The sequence below is a fragment of the Phalacrocorax carbo genome, chromosome 3, assembly GCF_963921805.1.
Source record: "Phalacrocorax carbo chromosome 3, bPhaCar2.1, whole genome shotgun sequence".
In the NCBI taxonomy this organism is placed as follows: Eukaryota; Metazoa; Chordata; class Aves; order Suliformes; family Phalacrocoracidae; genus Phalacrocorax; species Phalacrocorax carbo.
Window position 1 is genome coordinate 13,658,265 of NC_087515.1, and position 20,885 is coordinate 13,679,149.

The 20,885-nt window shown below is 38.4% G+C and overlaps 1 protein-coding gene across 3 annotated transcripts in view; it reads right to left on the bottom strand.

Moving 5' to 3' along the window:
• Positions 1–374: 374 nt before the first annotated feature.
• HEATR5B (HEAT repeat containing 5B) overlaps positions 375–20,885 on the bottom strand; it is a 56,728-nt gene continuing 36,217 nt past the window's right edge. For all 3 annotated transcript variants that reach the window (XM_064445873.1, XM_064445872.1, XM_064445871.1), the window contains exons 26-36: positions 19,976–20,044; positions 19,193–19,372; positions 17,662–17,899; positions 16,755–17,015; positions 15,662–15,789; positions 15,331–15,475; positions 10,600–10,869; positions 8,101–8,325; positions 6,092–6,243; positions 2,886–3,099; positions 375–1,333 (exon numbers count right to left, since the gene is read on the bottom strand). In XM_064445873.1, coding sequence (XP_064301943.1) covers positions 1,029–1,333; positions 2,886–3,099; positions 6,092–6,243; positions 8,101–8,325; positions 10,600–10,869; positions 15,331–15,475; positions 15,662–15,789; positions 16,755–17,015; positions 17,662–17,899; positions 19,193–19,372; positions 19,976–20,044 — 2,187 coding nt within the window. In that variant the 3' untranslated portion in view covers positions 375–1,028. The remainder of the gene's footprint in view (positions 1,334–2,885; positions 3,100–6,091; positions 6,244–8,100; positions 8,326–10,599; positions 10,870–15,330; positions 15,476–15,661; positions 15,790–16,754; positions 17,016–17,661; positions 17,900–19,192; positions 19,373–19,975; positions 20,045–20,885) is intronic.

Below are 20,885 nucleotides of genomic sequence, written 5' to 3' on the forward strand. Positions count from 1 at the left end.
CCATGTGCTTTTCAAAAGAAAAGCCTGGCAGGGAAAGGAAAAATTGGAGGAGCCTGGCTCTCACTTGTGTTCTGTGTACATGTACAAAGCGCACAAGTAAATTGGTTCTGCAAACTTTATCAAGGACTGCAGATAACATATATCTACTGAGACTAAAATCTTGCAGGAAGGTTAAACACCTAGGAGTCTGGACAAAGAGCAGAGCACTGAATCATCATATTCAACCAGTTTCTGGCAGTATAGGAAGACTGCTAACACACAGCACCTTGCGAGGGCCAAAATCTACACCTACAAAAATGCTGATAGCCGGCAGTTCTCTTTATAAATTCATTTTTCAATACATTCTTTAAAATTTATCTTAGAAGAGATGGGGATTAGATTTGCATCCTTTATTTTCAAGCATGGAAACGGATCTGAAAGAAATACACACCACATGAATAAGGACAACTCATTAAAACGGCATGCTTGATCGTTTACCTGAAAGGCTGAAAATTTTCAATTCTATAGGTTTTTTTCATGCAAGCTGAAACGATGTACAAGGTCTGACAATCCCCTTCTCTACTTTGTTTTTAAAAGGAAAAAGTGCATACTTCTACACTTGAAATTCCCCAGGGTACACGGTAAGTATTTTGTAACAGCTTCCCCTCTTCCCTCCATCCCCACCATGTTAGCGCGTTGGCACAATGGTATGATAACAATCGCCAGATTTCAAAGACCACTCAAAGGTTTGGGGTGGCTTTTAAAAATAAATAAAACTGTTTAGTCAGATAGAGAATAGGTTTTTCTGGTGGATAATTTATAACATCAATTCATAAATATGATCACATTCAATTTCCTAAAAATCTATACAAATACTTCAAGTAACACCACATCCCTTGTAATGCATGGATTTCAAGTAATTACACAAAGCTCTATTAGACAGCCTTTCACATACAAATTACACAAAATTACAGACATATATGCAGTAACACATCGGGGATAATGTAATGCTTCTGACTACTTAATGGTCCAAAAATAATAAAAGTAATTCAAAAAAAGCTAGTTTTCAGTTTAATTGTTGGGGTGGAATGTACTGTGGGTGGTGGTTGCCTAGCAGCTGCTTTTGCTTTGCTGGCCTGACTTGCTCGGACCGCAGTTTCTAGACGTGTTTTTAACTCAGGAGCAGCTCCCATTACTGTCTTGAAAGCATGTGGGTAAAGTGGACCAATGTGCATTAGATTCTGAAGTGCAAATTCGTGAAGATCCTTAGATGCTGTAGGTGCAGAAGCAAAGGCATTTTCATTCAGTAAATAGGAGATCAGAGTGGGAACGAGAAGGGCAAGCAACTGGACTCCTAAAAGTGAAAGAAAAAAAATAATGTAGTAACCATATCAGAGAAGAAAACAAAAGAAAATTAATTTTACGAGTTACTAGACTGATAAGGGTAATTTTGTTTTCAGAATTGACAATTAAAGCTCTGTAATTAAAGAATGATTAAATAAAAGAACAACTGAAACGTAGATGGTTTCCTGTCCTTTGGTCACTCCAATCTTTCTTACCAGGATTGTGTTTCAGACTTCTATTATTGTTCATCACAGTTACTTTGTTCCTGATGCTTTCTTAAGAGATGCCTTTGAACTATCTGTTTGCAGATGACTGATAAGAGATCATAAGATGTAGAGCGCCTACCATAGTAAAGGATTTCAAAATACTTTTTAGGCAGACAAACATCATTCAATCGAATCGGAGTATCAGCCTCCCCAGTGAGCATAACAGGACTGCTATTATGCAAGCATTCACAAAAAAGTCAGGGGCAGTTATCTGCCATATTACTCCATTCTGGAAGAATCCAATCCAAAAGCCAGCACTTCAGCTATACTTGGCCTAGCACGACCTAATAAGGCCACAGCCCAGAATGGCACAGGTATCAAAAGGGTTTTCCTTTAGAACAAAAAAACAAATGAACTTAAGCAATAAGGCTAATTTTTGTATCTAGCAAGGATACAAGTATACCTTTGAAATGTGTAACATGTTAATTGTGAATTTTAAGCTCAAAGAGCTTAAACATTAATGGTAACTTATTTATCTAAAATTTTGTAGATTATCAGATTATTAGTGATTTTCCTCTAAAGGTTTTGACTAAATTCATATTCATAGGGTGATTGTCTCCAGCCAGCATTAGCAAAAATCAGATGTTTTGTTTCATCATTTGCTTTAGCTGCTCTTTCATTTTGCACATGTTTCAAACAGCTGTGCCAGAAGCAGAATGGGGCTCAAGAGAACATACATTTAGTGTTTGATCATCAATGAAGAGAAATGCCAACACACCCCACAAAAACAACAGTATTATGTTTACAAAGACCTTTAACAGTATTTAAAGCCAAACGTCCGTAGAGTAAGTCTTTAGAAAATGCATTGTTTCAGTTAGAGAATAACTGAACTTAAAGATACACTATAAATACTCTGTTCTATCTACTGAAGCAAACAGGAGGCTCCATCTACAATCAAGATATTCTGACCAGTACAATTCATTTTCTTGGGCTTTTTAGATAAACTTTCTTGAGCTAGTAGAAGCAACCTGATAGAAGTGATGAGTCTGCTAAAATAAATTAAAGTTAACAGTGGGAAAAAGTAAATTTAAACAGTGTGAACTACTCATTTCCAAACAGGAAAATATCACTCACTCCTGCAGTTCATGTTTAGAATTTTTTTTCCTGAAATCACCAGAAATGCAAAAACTACAGCATACAATACTGTATGTGCTATACAAGTCCACGTATACAAAAGTTCTAGTACTGGGATTACAAAATTTGTAACTATGCCATCAAGTTCCTAACTGCATGATTTCTAATGTTGAACATTCTATTTTAGCATTACACATTTCTCTAGAAAAACTAAATACTTACTATTCTGCTCCTCACCAAGGGCAACCAACGTTTCAAGGACTTTAATTCCTTCCTGGACTGCTAACAGCTCCAGATTGTTGTTCGGGCGGCTCCTTTCCACAGCTTTCAACTTCTCAACCATGATCGGTGCCAATGAATGAATATATGGAGTTGACAGGGCACGATTGGTGTGTTGGAACACAGAAAGCAGAAGCTGGTAACACTTGGCTTGAACCTAGTCAAATCAAGATAAATACATTGTCCTGAAAGTTATTTGTTAACTCAGGGAATTCTAATAAACTCTGTTACCTATGTATGAGAGATACATGTGATACCAAAAAAAAAAAAAATTATTATAGAGGAAGGAAACATACTGAACAAGAGCAAAGCAGCAACACAGCCCATCTGCTAAAATGACATTAGCCCAGTTTTCAAGAAAAGGAAGGCCAGTTAGTAAGAACATGCAGGTACTAAATAGCAGTAACAATATGAACTCAGAGAAAATAAAGGAATCCTTCATGCCATACAAGTCGGTTGCACAGGTCCACAGAGAACTACATCTTTACGTCTCAGAGCTACCAGCACTACTAGTAGATGTATCCGCAAAATCATGAAGTGCTATTCCAGTCTCAGAAGGGTAAAACAGCCCATAAGAATTCCTCAGATCAAAGTGATCTTATTACTCTAACATGAGTCAAGGCTGTAGCCAAAAGTGGCAGGCCTGTCCAGCCTTCCTTCTCATTCTCCATCTTGTGCTGGTAGTAGCATAGGAGTATACGTGTAGCCATACAGTGAGCTGGATCACAGAACCCTCTCCTTGTCTTCCTTCAACTTCCTTTTTCCCCCTCCTCCCTCTTTTCTCTGGAAAGCAGGGATTATTAAAGTCAATGTTTGGTAAAGTGACTCACTGATGATCTTGCTTAGACGAACTTATGAATGTATTTTATTTGGGTGTACAAAGATCTTTCTCCAAAATCCCACACAAGTAACACAGAACTTTTGAAAAGGGAAAGCCCCACAACAAATACAAGGATAAAACACTGCACATGCTTTCAAACTGCACTCGAGTCCAAACATGGTAAATCACTGAGCACATGCTGAACAGAAACATTCTAGAGAAAGTATTACTGAACACAATGATCTGTGAGGAGGTCTGGGGATGACTGGGAACACAGATGTATATATAAAAATGTTGAATAAAAATGATAGATAATAAAAACTAATAGTAAGAAAATCCAAGTTATGCAGCTGAGGTCACTGTTAATTCACTAGTATACAGCTGCAAGTTTTCTATACAATTACATTTTTAAGGCCTGAAGTAGTAACCCATTTTCTAATACTGTTTGTATGCTTCCTAAGAGAGCTCCACAGAACATCTTCTCCTAATGCCTTACTCAGCATCATCTTTGACCTGTTTCAACAAATTATTTCTCTATTTCTCCATACCACTTCAAATAATTCCCTTTCTGACAACTTTCTTTACACTTTACTCCTTATTAGCTGTTAAGATTACTAGCCTTCAACATAAGGAGTAAGAGTCTCTTTTCTTACATGCATGCATAATTCAGGTAAGAGTTTTACAGCTGCATCTGAGAGCAGAATTTCATCCAAGCTTCTTCTATTACATCTATATAATACAAAACTTCTGAATGTTCTGTGTTCACAGAAGTCTACAAAATCTCCTACGAGGTAAAAATCAGGGCTTCTTCAAAACACGTAAGGCATACTCTCATGTAAAACTCACCCATTAGCACTGAGAGACACTGGGGGTGTCTCAACTGAGTTCCCTTGTTGGGGCAAAATGAAATCGAGCTCACCAGCTTTCTGGTTATTACTATGCATGATATCTAACTTTTCAAACTTTTGCAGGTGGTAGCAGTTTCACAGATACTCCTGTATCTCTTATGAGGCAGCAGAATTTCTTTAAAAGAATTTTTTCCATAATCAGTTCAATGCTTTTAGTACAATCAGTATAATCCTTTTATTACAAACAGGTGTCTGATTACTGACCCCGACAGTGAGTGTTTTATATTCAAAAAGCTAGAACAAACACACAACAAGTATTACAGACTATATGTTCTGCACATCAGCGAGGAGAGTGGACACAATCTGGCTGCTGTCAAAGCATTCTCTGTGAATTACAAGAATAGTGTTAAGTTCTTGCTCACTGACAGCTTTCCAGCAGGGTGGTGGGCAAAGATGTACTTCTCTCACTGATTGTGTGTTTATACAGAGCTGAGAGAGAGTACGATATAAAAGTTTCTCCTTAACACAACTGACATTTCCAGTCACACACTGAAATTTTAAGTGGCTTTCCACCCAAAGTCAGGCATCAGAACCAACTGAATTTATGTCCACGCTGGAAAACACCAGCCCTGCTGCAGAGAAGAATCATCAGCCTAACAGGATTTTAAATGCCTCACTGTGACCCTAACAAATCAGCATTTTTTGCATATTTTTCTCAGGAATCTCTGCAGCACTCGTGTGAGGAAACACTATAGATTTCTCTCTTCAGCTCCCACCCACGGATTTGTATAACCACTTAAACTGATGAGTATGTGGCTGGAACAGTTAAGTATAACTATTTAGCACATTAGCCTGCTTGAACAAAGTCAGCCTACAACTTTTTAGTTTCCCTCTTTAGTAAGAAAATAATTTAGAAGATAATTCATAAATAAAAACCAAAGGGCAGAAGTGAAATCAGCAGACAGGTGATTTCACAATCTGTAGATGTTCTGATGGTGACCACAAAATTACATTTTTGCACTCAAACTGTTTTGTATGAACATGTAAAATAAGCCCAGGTTTTGCATAAACAAACATAAAAATTCATCAGAAATGTGGGCTGTAATTTTTTCTACAGAAAAAGTGGTTTATTTTGTATTCTAAAAGATCAGCATTAATGTAGAAGTGTCACCATTCTCTGGTAACCAACCTTTTCACCTGCTAAAATTTCACATATCAAAGATTTTTTTCCTTTTAAAAAGCTTTAAGTCAAGAACCTGCCACAAGGCCATGAACACACATTATCTGGAAGTTCTTAGTTTGGGTTGTTTTGCTCACTGAAGAGTTTCTATAACGCACTGTTGAAAATTCTAGGTTTTATGACAGGCTGTACCTGTCTCTGAAGTAAAGGCAGCACAAAGCATTCGGAAAATACGGTAAATGTATCACAACTAGTTTTTTCTCAGCTATATATCAGTAACATTCCTATAACATGATCTTACCCAAGGATCACATGAATTTAATGCGCTTTTAAATCTGTTCATACATCCATTTTGTAAAGACTGCACTCCAATTATTTCAGTGCTTGCTGACCAAAGGAAGAGAGCAATAGCTGTAAGTATGCTTATTTCATCAAGAATAGGCTTAGAGGCTTCTGAAAAACAAAGAACAAATATGCTATTAGCTTACTCCAAAAAGAGTTTAGAATTTATTCAGTAAAAGCCAGTGAACGCAAACTCAGAAAGGAGATAAGTGTACTTGAATTCATTTGCAACTGCATACAGATATGCATCTACTTCTCACAGAATCACTTTATGATCATAGACTCTGACAAATTTTTAATTTTTTGTTTTTAATTTTTTTTATTACTTTATTGAATTATAAGACTTGAAATCTTATGCAGTAGACCTTGCTTAGATAATTGTGTGTGTGATGCATCCCACTCCACAGAAGACTGGAAAGAAAAACATACATTCTTGCACAGAACAAAGAAAGATTTCTGAAGTCTGCAAAAAAGCCTAAAGCCAGTAACATTTCTGGAAAGAGGAACTGGGAAATCTTTACAGTAACAAAAGACTGGAAGACAAGAGCTGATGTGACAAATCAAATTAGAAGTTTGACTTGGTTAACACAAATCTACTGATCCTTCCCCTGCAGAGGACGGGGAACATTTTCAGGATTGTTTGCAATTACTACTCACTCCCTATCTCTCACATGAGTAGCTCCATTCAAGCCTCTCTTCAGTCTCTATAAATGGCTCCTTGGGGATGTAATGGGATGTTTTCTGGCTGAACCACCATTATGCAAATGACAAATCTTTGTGCCTCTTTTGCTAACTACGCAGCTGAGACTGTATGTCGCCTTTGCTTCTCAAAAGGCAAGGCAAAGTATGAATGCGAACCAGAAGAAGTAGTCTGCAGTTCTCTAAACAGACACAGTAGACATCCTGCTGGTGGGTCACTGATTTTTTGGGGAGGGGTAGGATTTTCTTCTCACCACTGACACTTGTAACAGTATTGTGAATATCCTACTCCAGTATGAACCTTGCTATCTTCACACTCATTCACTTTAACACTCACTGTCATTACAACTATATGACTCACGCTAGCAAACACTTAGAAGATACACTGATTGCCATTTTTGGGTTTTTTTTTTTAATGGTTTAGGTTTATTTAAAGGTGTCAAGTCCATGTACAATACTGAACAATAATAGTTTCAGTAAAGAGATCAGTTCCTCTACAAACGCTGTTTTGGCAACTACAATCTCCTTTCCTTTAAGCTAGCAGGTATTGTGTGGAAAGTGGAAAGTAGCGGTGGAAATGAGTTTGCTCAGGCCTTGCCAACGTGTCTAGAGTTGCCAGTAGTCACGGAAACTGAGACACAGTCCAGAAAGTACAGTGAATTCAGCTTGGAACTCCTTTAGATTTTACTTGTGAGACATTCAGCAGATGTCAGAAAGACTGATCGATATCAGAAGGTAGATTTGCACGTTCCAGAAACAAGTCACTAGCTGAAACTATGAAGACTGGTAAGGCCAGCCTGAGGAAAATCAAACGCATGAAGTAATCACATCATAATAGGATTCAAAATGGAACAGGAAAGTCTGAATTAGTACAAAAAAAAAACAAAACCCTATGGAAAGGACCGGGTGGGGGGGGGTGTTGCAGGATGAGTTGTGAAAGGCAAAATTTCTAACAGGAGGTTATGATCAATATTGTCAAAGAAAAACCAACAGCAGCAAATCTGGGGTGGGAACTCCTGAGATGTAACTGAGTTTTCTTGAAGCTAATGCTGTGCTTGTGTTCGACACAACCTATTAAGTAACTAATTAGTTATGCTGTATGCACTCAGATCTTTCTCCCGTTTCAATTTTACGGGCAATTCTTCACCACTTTTAATCCCCAACCCTCAGACATGAAGCCTATTACATTATAAGCAGATGCAATATTTGCCTTTTCATTACAGCAAAACCCAATTCTCTTAAACTCTCCTGCACTGGGAAACCACTTACCAGGTTGAGAGTATTCCAAGATAGATGCCAGTGTGCTGCGGATAAGACCTGTCCATTGTTTCTGAGTTTCATCAGTCTTGACTGTTGGAAGAGTAACAATAGTTTTTATCCCTTGAAGGGCTGCACTAACTGGAGGCGGGACCTGATTATCTGCTGATTTTACTGCTGTTTCTTTCAATACTCTTGTAATCAAAAACAGAATAGTGGGTAAGATCGTCATACATCCTAAAAAAAAAAACAACCAAAAAATAGAATTTCTGAAGTTAATTCCAACAAGTGTCATAGATAACCTCCTTAGCTTTCCCAATATGGATATATATGGCTAAGAGACAAAGGAGACACTACGATAAACTGCAATTCAGGTAACAAGTGATATGTACCGTTCAATATTTTGTCACCAAATTCATACATCAGTATTTCTGAAGCATATCATAACACAAGTCATACAAGCCAATGCTTAAAATGTTGCTGTCAATTCAGGAATGACGATGCAGCTGTTAAAGCTTTACCCTATGTGTCATGTGATACATGGTGTGTATCATATTGAGCACATCCAGATTGTTCAGTATCTTAAACCAGGATCTGCATACCGCTATGGTCCTATAAAATAAAAAAAAAGAAGAGGTCTGGAAACAGGTATCCAAACCAAGTTATAGCACTTTCCAAGGAAGCTGGTGTGTGGTACAAGCCCCAGAAGCAAAGTAAGGAAGTTATCTGGCTGTGTTATATCCCTGGCAAAAGCTGTAGCCATGTGGCTACTCTACAAAGGAGACAAAATGATCCTCCTCCTACTGCATTGCTTTTCTGAAGCAGTGTGCGGCCAGTCCTGCAGATGCAGGCTAGGCATACTCAAGAAATACTGGCTAAGTAACACATAATTTGACTTTAGACACATGGGAACTTTTTTAGGAGTTTCTATAACACATGTAAGACTTTATGCCTCTGTAGGACTCAAAGAAGGGTCCTATTGGGTTTAGGTGTGTAATATTAATCTACATCTCACTTCAGAGAGCCAAGTCTCTTTCCGTATCTTTTCTATGCCTCTTTTTCCCACACCTGTAGAAACACAAAACCTGCCATTTTCCTGCTTCTGGGAATGCTGTATGGATAAATACACAAAGTAATCCAATTACAACTGGAAGTGACTGCTGGTGGTCATCTAGTCCAACCCCCTTTTTCAAAGCAGCAGTTCCTCTAGATCAGATTGCCTAGGATCTTGTCCAATGGAGACTGCAAGATGTTCATGTTTTAAGAAAGATGAAGAAATATAAAACATGCACCAATCACAGAAAATTATTAATTCTCTTTGTTCACAGTTTCCCTTACATCCAAAGGCTCAATTAACACAAATGTTTGTGCATGTACTATCACCCCCTCCCCTACATCTTCTGGATGAGAAAAAACCCAACTCTAGCAGTCTCTGTAGACTAACAATAGTTTCTGAGCTACTTTCACTGGTCACTTGCCAGGTGCTGGGAGTCATCTGGAGCCTTTACTGCAGTCAACACAGAAGTAGTACTGTTACTGTTTTTGCCCACCCTCTCTTTCCCTGTCACCACACACATCCGCCCACCCCCCGCCCCCCCCCCCCCCCAAAAAAAAAAAACAAACACCCCAAAGAAAAGACAGAGAGAAAGGAAACAGAATCAAGAATCAAATAAAAACAGTGCAGGACTCCAGATCAGCTCAAAATCTACTGTTTTTTTTAAAGAACTGTAAGACACACATTGTCTGTTTGAAGACAGCCCATGTTACGTTCCAAGCATGACTTTGTCCAAGTATGTTCTTTACCATGCATCTCATTAAGGGACCAACCTCTAAAATGTCTTATCTACGTCAGTGTGTGAAAATTCCTGGAGATCTACGAGACAACCCTTAAGCAATTTGTTCCATGAAAAGCAAAACTCAATGAGCACAGCTTCCCATGCAATTGTGTCCTTTACCCATGAACTCCAATCAGTGCAATTACCCTAGTTTACACAAATCCTTTGTGGCAGTCTCCCTGGGCAGAAGAAAGCTCCATTTAGTTTACAGTCACATTTGGGATAACTGACAGCCAACGGCTCCAAAACAAGTGTACCACAGCTGAATTGTGCTGGTTTTTCCCTCAGTAAGATTCTCTTTTCACCAACTTCCCAGGATTTTAATTATCTCCAAAATGTCTATGTTCTTTTACAATATGATTAAAATTGGCCAAAAGGTTTAAAAATCATGAAAAAAGGAAGGGAAAAAAACAACAGTAAAATCATAGTGATATAGAGCTCATGTCCTCACCAATCTTGCAGACACATGGAAATTCAAATTCAAATAATTTCCTTTATGTTGCTCACTGGAAAAGCCTGAATTCTTAATTTATTTTAGAACCTAAACATACTTTTCAACAGATGACACTTAAAGTATCCCATAAAAATATATTTATAGTTTGCTTTTTTAGCATCATATGCTAACTATGCTTCCCCTACAGTAACCACTCATACATATTTTGTTACAATACCTTACCTGCTGGAGAACATAGAGAAGGCAGGTCAGACAGTATAGTAACAGTGGCAGCCACCAGACGAGCACTTTCATCAGAGAGGTGGGATTTGGCAGCAGTGTGACTTGGAGAATCTGATACTTTAGAACTCAGATGGGGCATGTGCCGTACTAGGATAAACATGAGCAATTCCATGGCTGCAAAGACTAGAGATTTTCCAGGCACAAGACCACCACTCTCACCTCCCTCTCCTAAAGCAAGAGGATTTTCTTTCTCCTCAATATCATCTTCATCTGAAAAAAAAAAAAAAAAAGAAGGAAAGAAATGTGTGAGGAGACAATTAAGAAAGATCCCCTGCCAAAGATTACAAGAAAGACTCTTTAGAAAAGACACAAAAATATCAAGAAAAAGTTGCTTCACCAGTGAGATACAACAAACATGGCTCATATAAAACTAGAAGTTTTAGTTAGAACGACTTAAAGGCGTTTAAAATACTTTAGAAGTATTATGCCTGCAACAATACTTATTAAAAATCCTTCTAGAGCTAGGAAAAAAGTAATAATACTTACACAAAATAAAAATGCAGTAATTTTTTTGCTTCTTTTAAAATGGATTGTAAAATTAACAGGAATGACTGCCAAATAAATAGGCATGACAGTATGTTTTTCATTTAATGGGTATTAATTAAATGTTCCACCCTGACAAAATCTTATTTCAGCCTAAACTGATTATGAAATAAAAGAAAAGAAAAGCACTGTAGGATTCTATGTCTGAGTTCATGATTTGAGTACATTCAGTTCAAAAAGTCTTTCTTTTGAATGGCAGCTTGGCCAGCTGCAGTCGTTCCTTCTCCCATTAAACAGCAACAGAGATTCAGTAAGTCAAAGCTGGCCTGAACTACTCCTATGGAGCTCCTATGAATGTAAATGATTGCTAGTGTTATCACATTCACTGATTTGAAAAATGCAACTTACTGGGCCTACAGTAAACAATTCCATTAATTCATATGAAGGAACAAAGCTTGCCTTTTTAGCTGTGGTGGCTCCTCAAGTTCCAGCAAAATCCTCTCTCTGTTTTTATGTGGAAAACAGGCAAAAGCTAACAGTTGGGTTTTTATTCAACAGAATATTGTGCCAGACTAACATAGTAGTTTTCCTTAGTTAGAGAATATTCTTTGGGTTTTATTTTACTTCTTTCATGTAAAAGAAAACAGCATACCTAACATAATCAGGTATCAATGAACTATTTGCCACGTTGCCATTTGGAAACTAATTTACCTGGCAAAGATGGAAATAGTACATCCAATGCGAGATTTTTAAAGAAATGGTAAACAGATGATTGAGCAGGGAGACACACTGTTAAAAAGAGGAAGTTACTAAAAGTACCTCAGAAAGTAGCCTTCAGACTGATGTTAACCCTATCAAGGATATTCTTGCATAAAGTAAAAATAAACTAACATAATATATTGATGAAAAACCTAAGTAAAACATCGGAAGCTGAAATATCATGCCAGAAGAAGCAGGGATAAAAGAAGAAAGAATTTATTTTACTAAAGCTCATAAAGGCCAAGTAGAGGAAAGGATTTAGGTATATCAACTCATCAGAGAATCTCAGAGAAATTTAAGTTGACAGGGACCTCCATAAGTCATCCAAGTCCGATCTCCTGTTCAAAACAGAGCCAAATTCAAAGCTAGAGCAGGTTGCTCAGGGCTGGACCAGTTTTTAATACCTCTAAGCATGGAGATGCCACAACATTCCTGGGCACCTGTTCTGCTTTACCACTCTCATGGTGACAAATTTTTTCTTTGTATCCCATCTTAATTTCTGTTGCTGCAACTGGTGTCTGTTGACTCTTGTCCTTCCACCATATGCATTTCAGAAGAGTCTGGATTGATCTCTCTTTAAGTCCCCTTCAAGAAAGAGGATTGCTATTCTATCCCATATTAACCCTCTCTTCTGCAGACTAAACAAGTTCAGCTCTCAGCCTCTCCTCACATGTCACATACTTCACCTCCCTAAGCACCTTAGCGAACCTCCACTGGACTTCCTTCAGTTCGTCGACGTCTCTTTTATTCAGAATGAGGGGAAAGGTGAGGAAAACTAGACACTGCTCCAGATACATCTTCACAAGCTCAGGTTGAAAGGAAAATCTGATCCCTTAATCTACTGGTCATGCTTTAATGCAGTCCAGAAACAAAGTCTTCAGCATTGCATAGGCCCATCACAGATTCAGATTCAACTCAGTATCCTGCAAATCTGCTATCCAGCCTGTCAGCCTCCCAGCCTAAACAAATGCACAAGGTTACTCCATTCCAATGTATGATTTTGCATTTGTCTCTGCCGAATTTCAGCAGGCTCTCAGTCCTGCAGCTCGAAATTCCCCTGAAAGGCAGCACTGCCCTCCAGTGTGTATCTGCCACTTGCACAGTTTGGTATCATCCACAAATTGGCTGAGGGTGCATTCTGTCCTATCATCCAGGTTGTTAATGACAATGCCTAACAGTAGCAGAACTAATACTGAACTCTAAGGAACACCAGCTGCAAACAGCTGTCAGTCAGACGAATCACTGAACTCCATTCAAGCACAGCAGTCTAGCCAGTTATTCTACTCTTCAGTCCACGTCTCTCCAATTTGACAATGATACTACGGGGTACTGGGTCAAAAGCCTTGCAAAAGTGAAGGTAAACAAGTCCCCCTTCATCCAAAGCCAGTTATTTCGTCACAGAGGGTGATTAGGCATTATTTGTCCTTGGTAAGTACGTGCTCAACATTTCAAATCACGTTCTTCTACTTCATGTACTCAGAAGTGGTTTCCAAGGGAATTTACTCCAAAATATTTCAACACACACAGTAGGCTTACTGACACATAGTATCCCAAAACCCGCCTCATGTCTTTACTTATTGAAAGTTAGACATAGCATCTACTTTTTGCCATTCATTAGAAAGCTTTCTTGAGCACCACAGCTTTTCAAAGATGACCGCAGCAGCCTTAGCATGTCATTAGCCAGCTCCCTCAGATGCATCCCATCTCGTCCCAGGGTATGTCCAGCTTTTACCTAAGCGGTCTCTAACCTGATGCTCATCTACTGTAGGTATCATTTCTCTCCCCTAAACTTGCTCACTAGACACAGAGATACAGGAGGACTAAGCAAAGAAGTGCATCAGTTAAGCCAAAGCTTTTGCTCTGCTACTTGCATTCATTTCCCTCAGGATCATGAACTCCACTTTCTCATAGCTGCTACAGCCACAGCTTCGTAACCATTTCTTCTGTATTAATGAGGAGCAGATCCACTGAGCACCTCCCTTATTTGGACTGTCCAGCATCTGGACTGAAGAAACCTGTGCCTCAGACACTTCTAAGAGCTTCAGATTGTTAGCATCCTGCAGTGTTGCCCTTCCAGCACATCCAGATGGTAGAAGTCTCTCATGAGACTCCCATAGCTTGTGATTGGAAGGCCTCTTCCAGTTGGTTTAATATGGCTTCACCTACTTCCTCTTCTTGCTTAGGCAGTCTGAGGCAAACAAGAAGAGAGTTCCTGACTGGTATCACCCTTCACATCCTCTCAGTGGTACAGTTCTGACCTGTCAGAGAGGAATGGCTGGCCCAGACACCTACCCTGACAGCTTGTTCCTCTTCTCCTCTTGCCAGATCTCTATAGCGTTCTCCTACTGGATGTCTGGAGAAAAAGCCTTTTGTTGCTGGAAGTCACAACCTTGCAGCCTCGACCTTCGTAGGAGTCTCATGCTCCAGGGCCATATTCCAGCAAAGCCTATGGCTGTCGCTCCTGTGACATGTGGGGCTTGGGCTCCTGTACCTACAGGATCTCTGTGAAGAACACATCATTCTTCCATTTGCCTTTCCTGAACTACACAGTCTGCTCATCTTCACATGCACTTCCTTCACATCTCACAGGCGAGACCAATGCCACTGCCAGCCCTGGCTGCACAAACAAGCACCTGGAGGACAGTCACATCAGGACTTTCACCTGAATTTCAAGCCAGGTCATTAGACCTCTGATGTGCCAGAGGTGATTGTTCCTCAGTCAGCAGACTGTATCTTGCTGTATGTCACTGCCATCGTTATGCTGACTCAAGCAGTCTCGCACAGTCTTGAACAGCACTTCTGGGCTGCAAAAGCATGCCTTTCCATGCCACCTCCTTTGCTCCAGTTTGCACACCCTGTTCCCAGAGCTCCTGGTTGCTGACACACCCTGAATGTCAGCAAAGTAAGAACCCAGATGCAAGTCTGCTCCACTTCCTGGCAAAATCTCCTGGACAGACAACTTTTCACACTGGTTCCAGTAGCAGTTCATTCATCTCACGAATGCCAGTTGTGCCAGGGACACACCACAAGACTCTACACTGGGGGCCGAACTATTAAACTTCAGAAAAAAAGGTAAATGAAGTGCTATGAGGTGGTCAATAGAGAAACATTAATGAAACTGAGCAAGGTATTAGTAAGACCTTAAGTGGTGTGCTAGGTATAATTTTCATCACTCATATTAAAGAAAAATTAATGAAAAACATGACATGAAAAGAATAACTGCTAGAATGATCAGAGGAAGTAAAACCACATCTTACAAGAGTTAAGCAATCAGCAGGTAAGATACTGAATACATCAAAATTATCAGTGGAATACACAGCATCTTCCTCCTCACTTCAACCATACTCTAATGTATTTGAGTTCCTTTCCCAATATGAAAACCTGTTGCTTATTTACTCTGCAAAGCAAGCTGTGTTTTCAAAATCTTACTTAGGGTGTTCCTTTTTTCCTGCAAGTAATCTTGAGCTGCTCTTACTATCTGCTGGACAACTCCTGTGACCAGTAGCTGTACTGAAGGAGGATCCCAGGTCAGGAGGAGTCGGTGAAGCACACTCAGGAGTTCAACACCAAGGAGCTACAGTAAAACAAAGTACATATTGAAAAAATTAATTAGGACTTAACAATTCCTAATTGTTATATCACTTGCCTATGATGAGCAGATACTTTTCTCATGCAAAAATAATTACAGCTTTTGTAATCATCACAGATGAAAGACCAAGAACTACAAAAAGCTGATTGTTACAACATGTTCATATAGTACCTGGTCCTCTGCAATATGGATTCTGGCACAAGGGGAATCCAATAAAGTATGAAGTGCTTGCAAACAAGATGTAACATGCTCAACAGGCTCTTCAGGTCGTGGGGAACACAGAAACTGTATACTAACACCTGGAAAGAGCAAGAGTGTTCACATCATCATAAAATCAAGTTTTCTTTTTTAAATGTCTTTATAAGTGTGGCAGGTTCTTAACAACTTCAGAAAGATATATGCTTTTCTCAATTTTCCTTCCTTTAAAGCAAAAGAGACTTTATGTGTCAGAAGTAGCAGAATTGTATTTGCTTTCTCTTCTGCATCACGTCTTCCCCAAGATTTGGCTGGAAAAATAATAAACAGTGACAGCAAGCAACTTAGATTAACAAATGGAAATCCACTCTTTGTTCCAAAGATCTGTCAGACAGACTTCTGAATCCTTCAACTGTAAGTTGAGTTTTATTTTACTGAACTCTTAAATGTAAAGATAAAAGAGATGAAGTTAAGCCTCAAAAATTATGCAATATTCATATTATACATACATCACGTAATTCTGGTTTTAAATATCTGTATATCTCAGCAAACTGTTGGCAATCCTCAGAATAAATGATCACAACCACTTCTCAAAGCTGCTAGATAAAAACAAAGGGAAACAGCAAGACTCACAGATGAAAAACTGGTGCAAAAGCTACTGCACATGACCTGTCAAATATCAGTCTCTACTGGACTGAGTTTTTATGAGGGTGGGTTTTTTAATTAACCTTACAGCTTTGTGTCTTTGAGGCATACTATTTTGTACTATCTGAATGATATTACAACATAGAACAGTCCCTATTTATTCAGTCACATAAACAAACTGGATATACAACTTGTCTATAAAAACCACAATAATCACAATCACAAATATTCTGGTAAGGCTATAAAGAACACAGAAGGCAGAGAGACACAGGGAGACGGAGACAGCGATATTTCAAAACATTACTGTCCAGATATATGATGCATTTTAAACCTCCCAGACTTCAAGCAAACATATGGGAATAAGAAAAGATACTATTTTGTACCATACTGTACTGGTACTGAACTCTAAACTTTTAACTCTTACCCAAAATTAAGTGCATCCGATCTTTGTTTATCTCTGGCAAAGATTTAGTGGTGGGGGGAGTGCCAGGTGTCTGGTTTAACATAATGGATGTAGCACGCTTCTGTGAACCGGGCATTGCTGCAGCAGTCTCTTCTGTTGACTCTGAAGCATTAAATCCTGTACTGTTTAGCCAAAGTGCCACTGCATGTAGTATGGGAGCCCAGGAGTTTCGGTAGTGCAGTCTAGCTGTATCGATTGTTTCTGGAGTGTAAAATGCTCCACCTGTTAAATTAGCAATGCAAAGGTAAATTCTGAAATTCTCTGCAAATAATAGACAAAAAGCACATACTCTAAAGTTATTAGTTTATTTACTCTGGGTGTATTTGACCATGTACATATTCAGATGTGATCCTTTTTAGTGACACTGCATCCCAATTCTCCTTGTGAAAGAGCAACGTTAGTACCTCTCACAAGAAAGTACACTGGCCACTATGGAACAATGAGCAGAGAGCATGAAAGACACACAAAGTCATCAGGTCTTGCAGCACTTTTCATAAAGAACACTCATTCTTAACTCAGTAAAATACTATAAGGTAGTATCCGCTCTAATCTCAAGGGGTATGTTTTTCTTACAGTAAATATCTTTTCGCATTTGATATCAAAGTATTAGAGCTGTAGAAGTATTCTTAATTCTTCAAGGACACAGTTTTACTGATCTCTGTGATTCAGATAAAGAATATCTTCATTGCAGATTAAAGGAAAAAAGCACACTCAAACTTCAAACATACATTCCTATTACACATAGGCATAAATTTATCACTTGCATAAAAACCATTCCTGCCAAATAATTTATAGAATAATTTTAAAGTTCATCTAAGTGTTTCTTTCTGTTTTTCACAACGGCACAAGAAAAAATTCCAGTGCTTACCATCTGGTGGAAGCTGGGTAGCAAACTCAGCTGGTAAAGTTAAAAGAGCATAATCTTTCAGTGCAGCTAACCAGAGACGGCTAAGTGCAGGCAGCTCAGGTTGTACAAGTGTTATCAAGCTGTCCGGTGGCAACTCATCTATGGTACCAAAATCATCCTCATCCTCCTCTGTGCTCTTTAAAGTACGCTTTGGCTTGGTCTCTGCTTCCTTCTTGATTTTCATGGCAACAACGTACACCTAGAAGAAAAACAGATATGAAAAGTACATGCTGTGAGACCCTAAGAGAAAAAAAGCAGCAGTCTTTCCCATGTGAAAGTAACAGATTCTGTACACAGATGAATCACTGGAAAATGACTGGGAAAGAGAGACTTGCAATACAATTACCTTTTATTTAGATACTTTTTTCTTTTATTTCTACCAGCATATAACACTTAGGGGCATAAACCGCACTTCTCTAAAACAATCTGGCTACACACTTTTTTCCTAAAAGTTGTCAAATACTGCTGCTCTGCACAGACATATTGATTTAAATAACTGATTTCATTAAACCAACGCATCCTTACTGCAAAGATTTCTTTGACCTACATTAAAAGCTACTGGATAAATTAGAGTAACTGTCATTTTCTGGGAGCAGGTTAGGATTCATAAAGACATGAAAATTGCTTTAAATGCGTTACATGAGTACAAGAACATCTATACGTTTGTCTTTGATAGATGCTACGAGAGGATAAAAGGTTTTCAAAAACTTAAATATGGGAATAAATACAGTAAAATTTAGCATTTTTAGAGAAGAACAGAAATAAGTGCCTTCACACAACAGATGCTCCATATCAAAGCTGAAAAATTACAGCATAGCATGGTTAACATTACACAGCTGAAATGTTAATACTTTCCTTTGTAATTTCAAAAGTAACTCCCAAGAAAATTTAACGAAAAAACCCGAAACCTTAAAGTACTACACTAAAAGAAACTAAAATACCATTTGTGTAATTATATTTAGAGCTCTATAGCATGCAAGTAACATTTCAGATAGCAAGGCAATGTAAGTAGTGCTAGTCTGTCTTTTGTAAATAGTTGGCAATTTCTGGTATTCTAGCCATTCCCCAATAATATCTACATTAAGCACGTTACTTATTATGAACACTTTGTCAAACTCCTAGTTAATTAACTGCAACATTTTACCAGAATATATTTTAAGGGTGTTCGGTTTGGTTTTTTTTTTTTTAGGTTTAAGAGCAATAAGATGGGAGGAAAATTGAAATCTGATAGGATATGAGTGTATACTTTAATACAGAAAAGTGCAGTAAAACAAAAACCAATCAAGCATCACTGTAAATATGGATTGACAGGATGGCAGAAAAAGGAACAGAGAAAGATATGGAGATGAAAACATCCCAGGAGTGGAACTGCAACAGGTAGAGGAGGAGGGCAGGTGCAAGGCTCACTGGCTGAACTGCCAGTAAGATGTGAGGCTGCTATTACACTGCAGTATCTTTTCAAACTTTTAAAGATTTAATGGTCAATGTTTACCTCAGCCCATGCTTTCAGAACTGCAAGTTTTTCCATTGTAGTTGCACTCTCTCGGTAAAGCTGGCTAGAAGATCCCTTTCCTGCTTGCACTTTATCCAGGGAAGAGACAAGAAGGTTGTGAACTCGGCGGAGGTCATTCAGGTCACTCACAACCCCACTTCCTATCCAAGCACTACATACCTAGACAACAAAGTTTAGAATCATTCTAAACTAGCAAAAAAAACCCAACAGCCTTATAAAGGAAAAAAAAAATTGTAGAAGACAAAACCCAAATCAACCACCAAAAAAAGCATTAGCAGCTCTCCTCCTGCTTAACAGAAAAAAAATCTGAGGTTTTCCATCTCTTCTCCCCATCCATTATAAAAGAATTGCTCAGGTGAGTGCTTACAAAGACTGTGTTTGCAAAGCATACTACAACAGAACTTAATAGGTACAGGGAAAATACTTTAAATTGTTTTGTAATCCTCCACAAATAGGTAATAACAATTTTTGTATTCTGTTCACAAGTGTCTGGTCAGACCATTCAAGTAATGGGTCATTGAATTCACTGTGAAGAATGTATGAGAAAGCAACCAATAAAAGTACATCTTTAAAAACCCACATCTCTCAAATTATATATTAAGGCTGCATACTAATCAGAAGCTTCAAAAGGTGCTGCAAAAATATCATGGCTTTGGTTTACAGCCTTTTCCAACCATTTGCTACTACTACGCTTCTGCATCCTTCTTCAAAAAAGAAGGAAAATTAGTTTGGCCCATACTATCTGAACATTTTCCTCTGTACCTGGCAGGCCTTTGCAGTTATATCGGATGGTGTATCCTGGGAAAAAGCCGGCCTCAGAGCAGCTCCAACCTGTTGACAGGAAGAAGAATTTAAAAATCCAGCTAAAACAATAGTGACGCAACGTTCTTCATCTCACAGAATCACAGAATCTCACCTTGTTTAAAGCTCAAGCACGTATACAGAACAAGCAAGACAAGACTGACAATTCTGGCACTGTAGTTATAACCCAAACTTATCCTTGCTGTCTAGCAAACATTTCCAATAGTATTCTTTAAACAAGAACAACAAAAAGTCCTAGTCTTTTCCTGCTTGCCCATTGCCTTTTTAAGCCTTAACTACCTTTGTCAAGTATGTAGTATTACCTTGCTTCTGTTAATGAGTATCCTTTTAATCATGAAAGCACTACAGGTGCAATTTATGCTAAGGCTCAAGAAGCCAATGACTTTTTGATGTCCAAAGGAATAATGATGTGAAATCAAATGTTTATGGTTGGACTTGCATCAAGTGCCCAAAATCACAATTCCTAATAAAAAAGCCTTTTAGGAAGTTGTTATAAGGCAGCATTTTTCAGAAACAAAAAGAACCAAGTCAAAGAGACAGAAGCAATGGTTACAGCACTACATAAAGAGAAAAAAAAAGCCAGGAAGTGAAACGGACAAAAGCCTGCCTTTAAGAAGTATTTGCAAGGACCTTGAAGACACAGTGAAGACAAAAGAGGTGAAAGAGTTAAGCTATGCAACAAAATAAAGCAGTACTACTCCCCAATAACTCTTCAACGGTCCACCTCCTATTCTACAACTTTTGTAGTTTTCATTTAAACAGCAGTATATTCATTAATTCCCAGGAAAACAGATTGATTAGAATCAATCTGGAACTCAACCAGCATTATATTCCAACTCCTAATTCTACA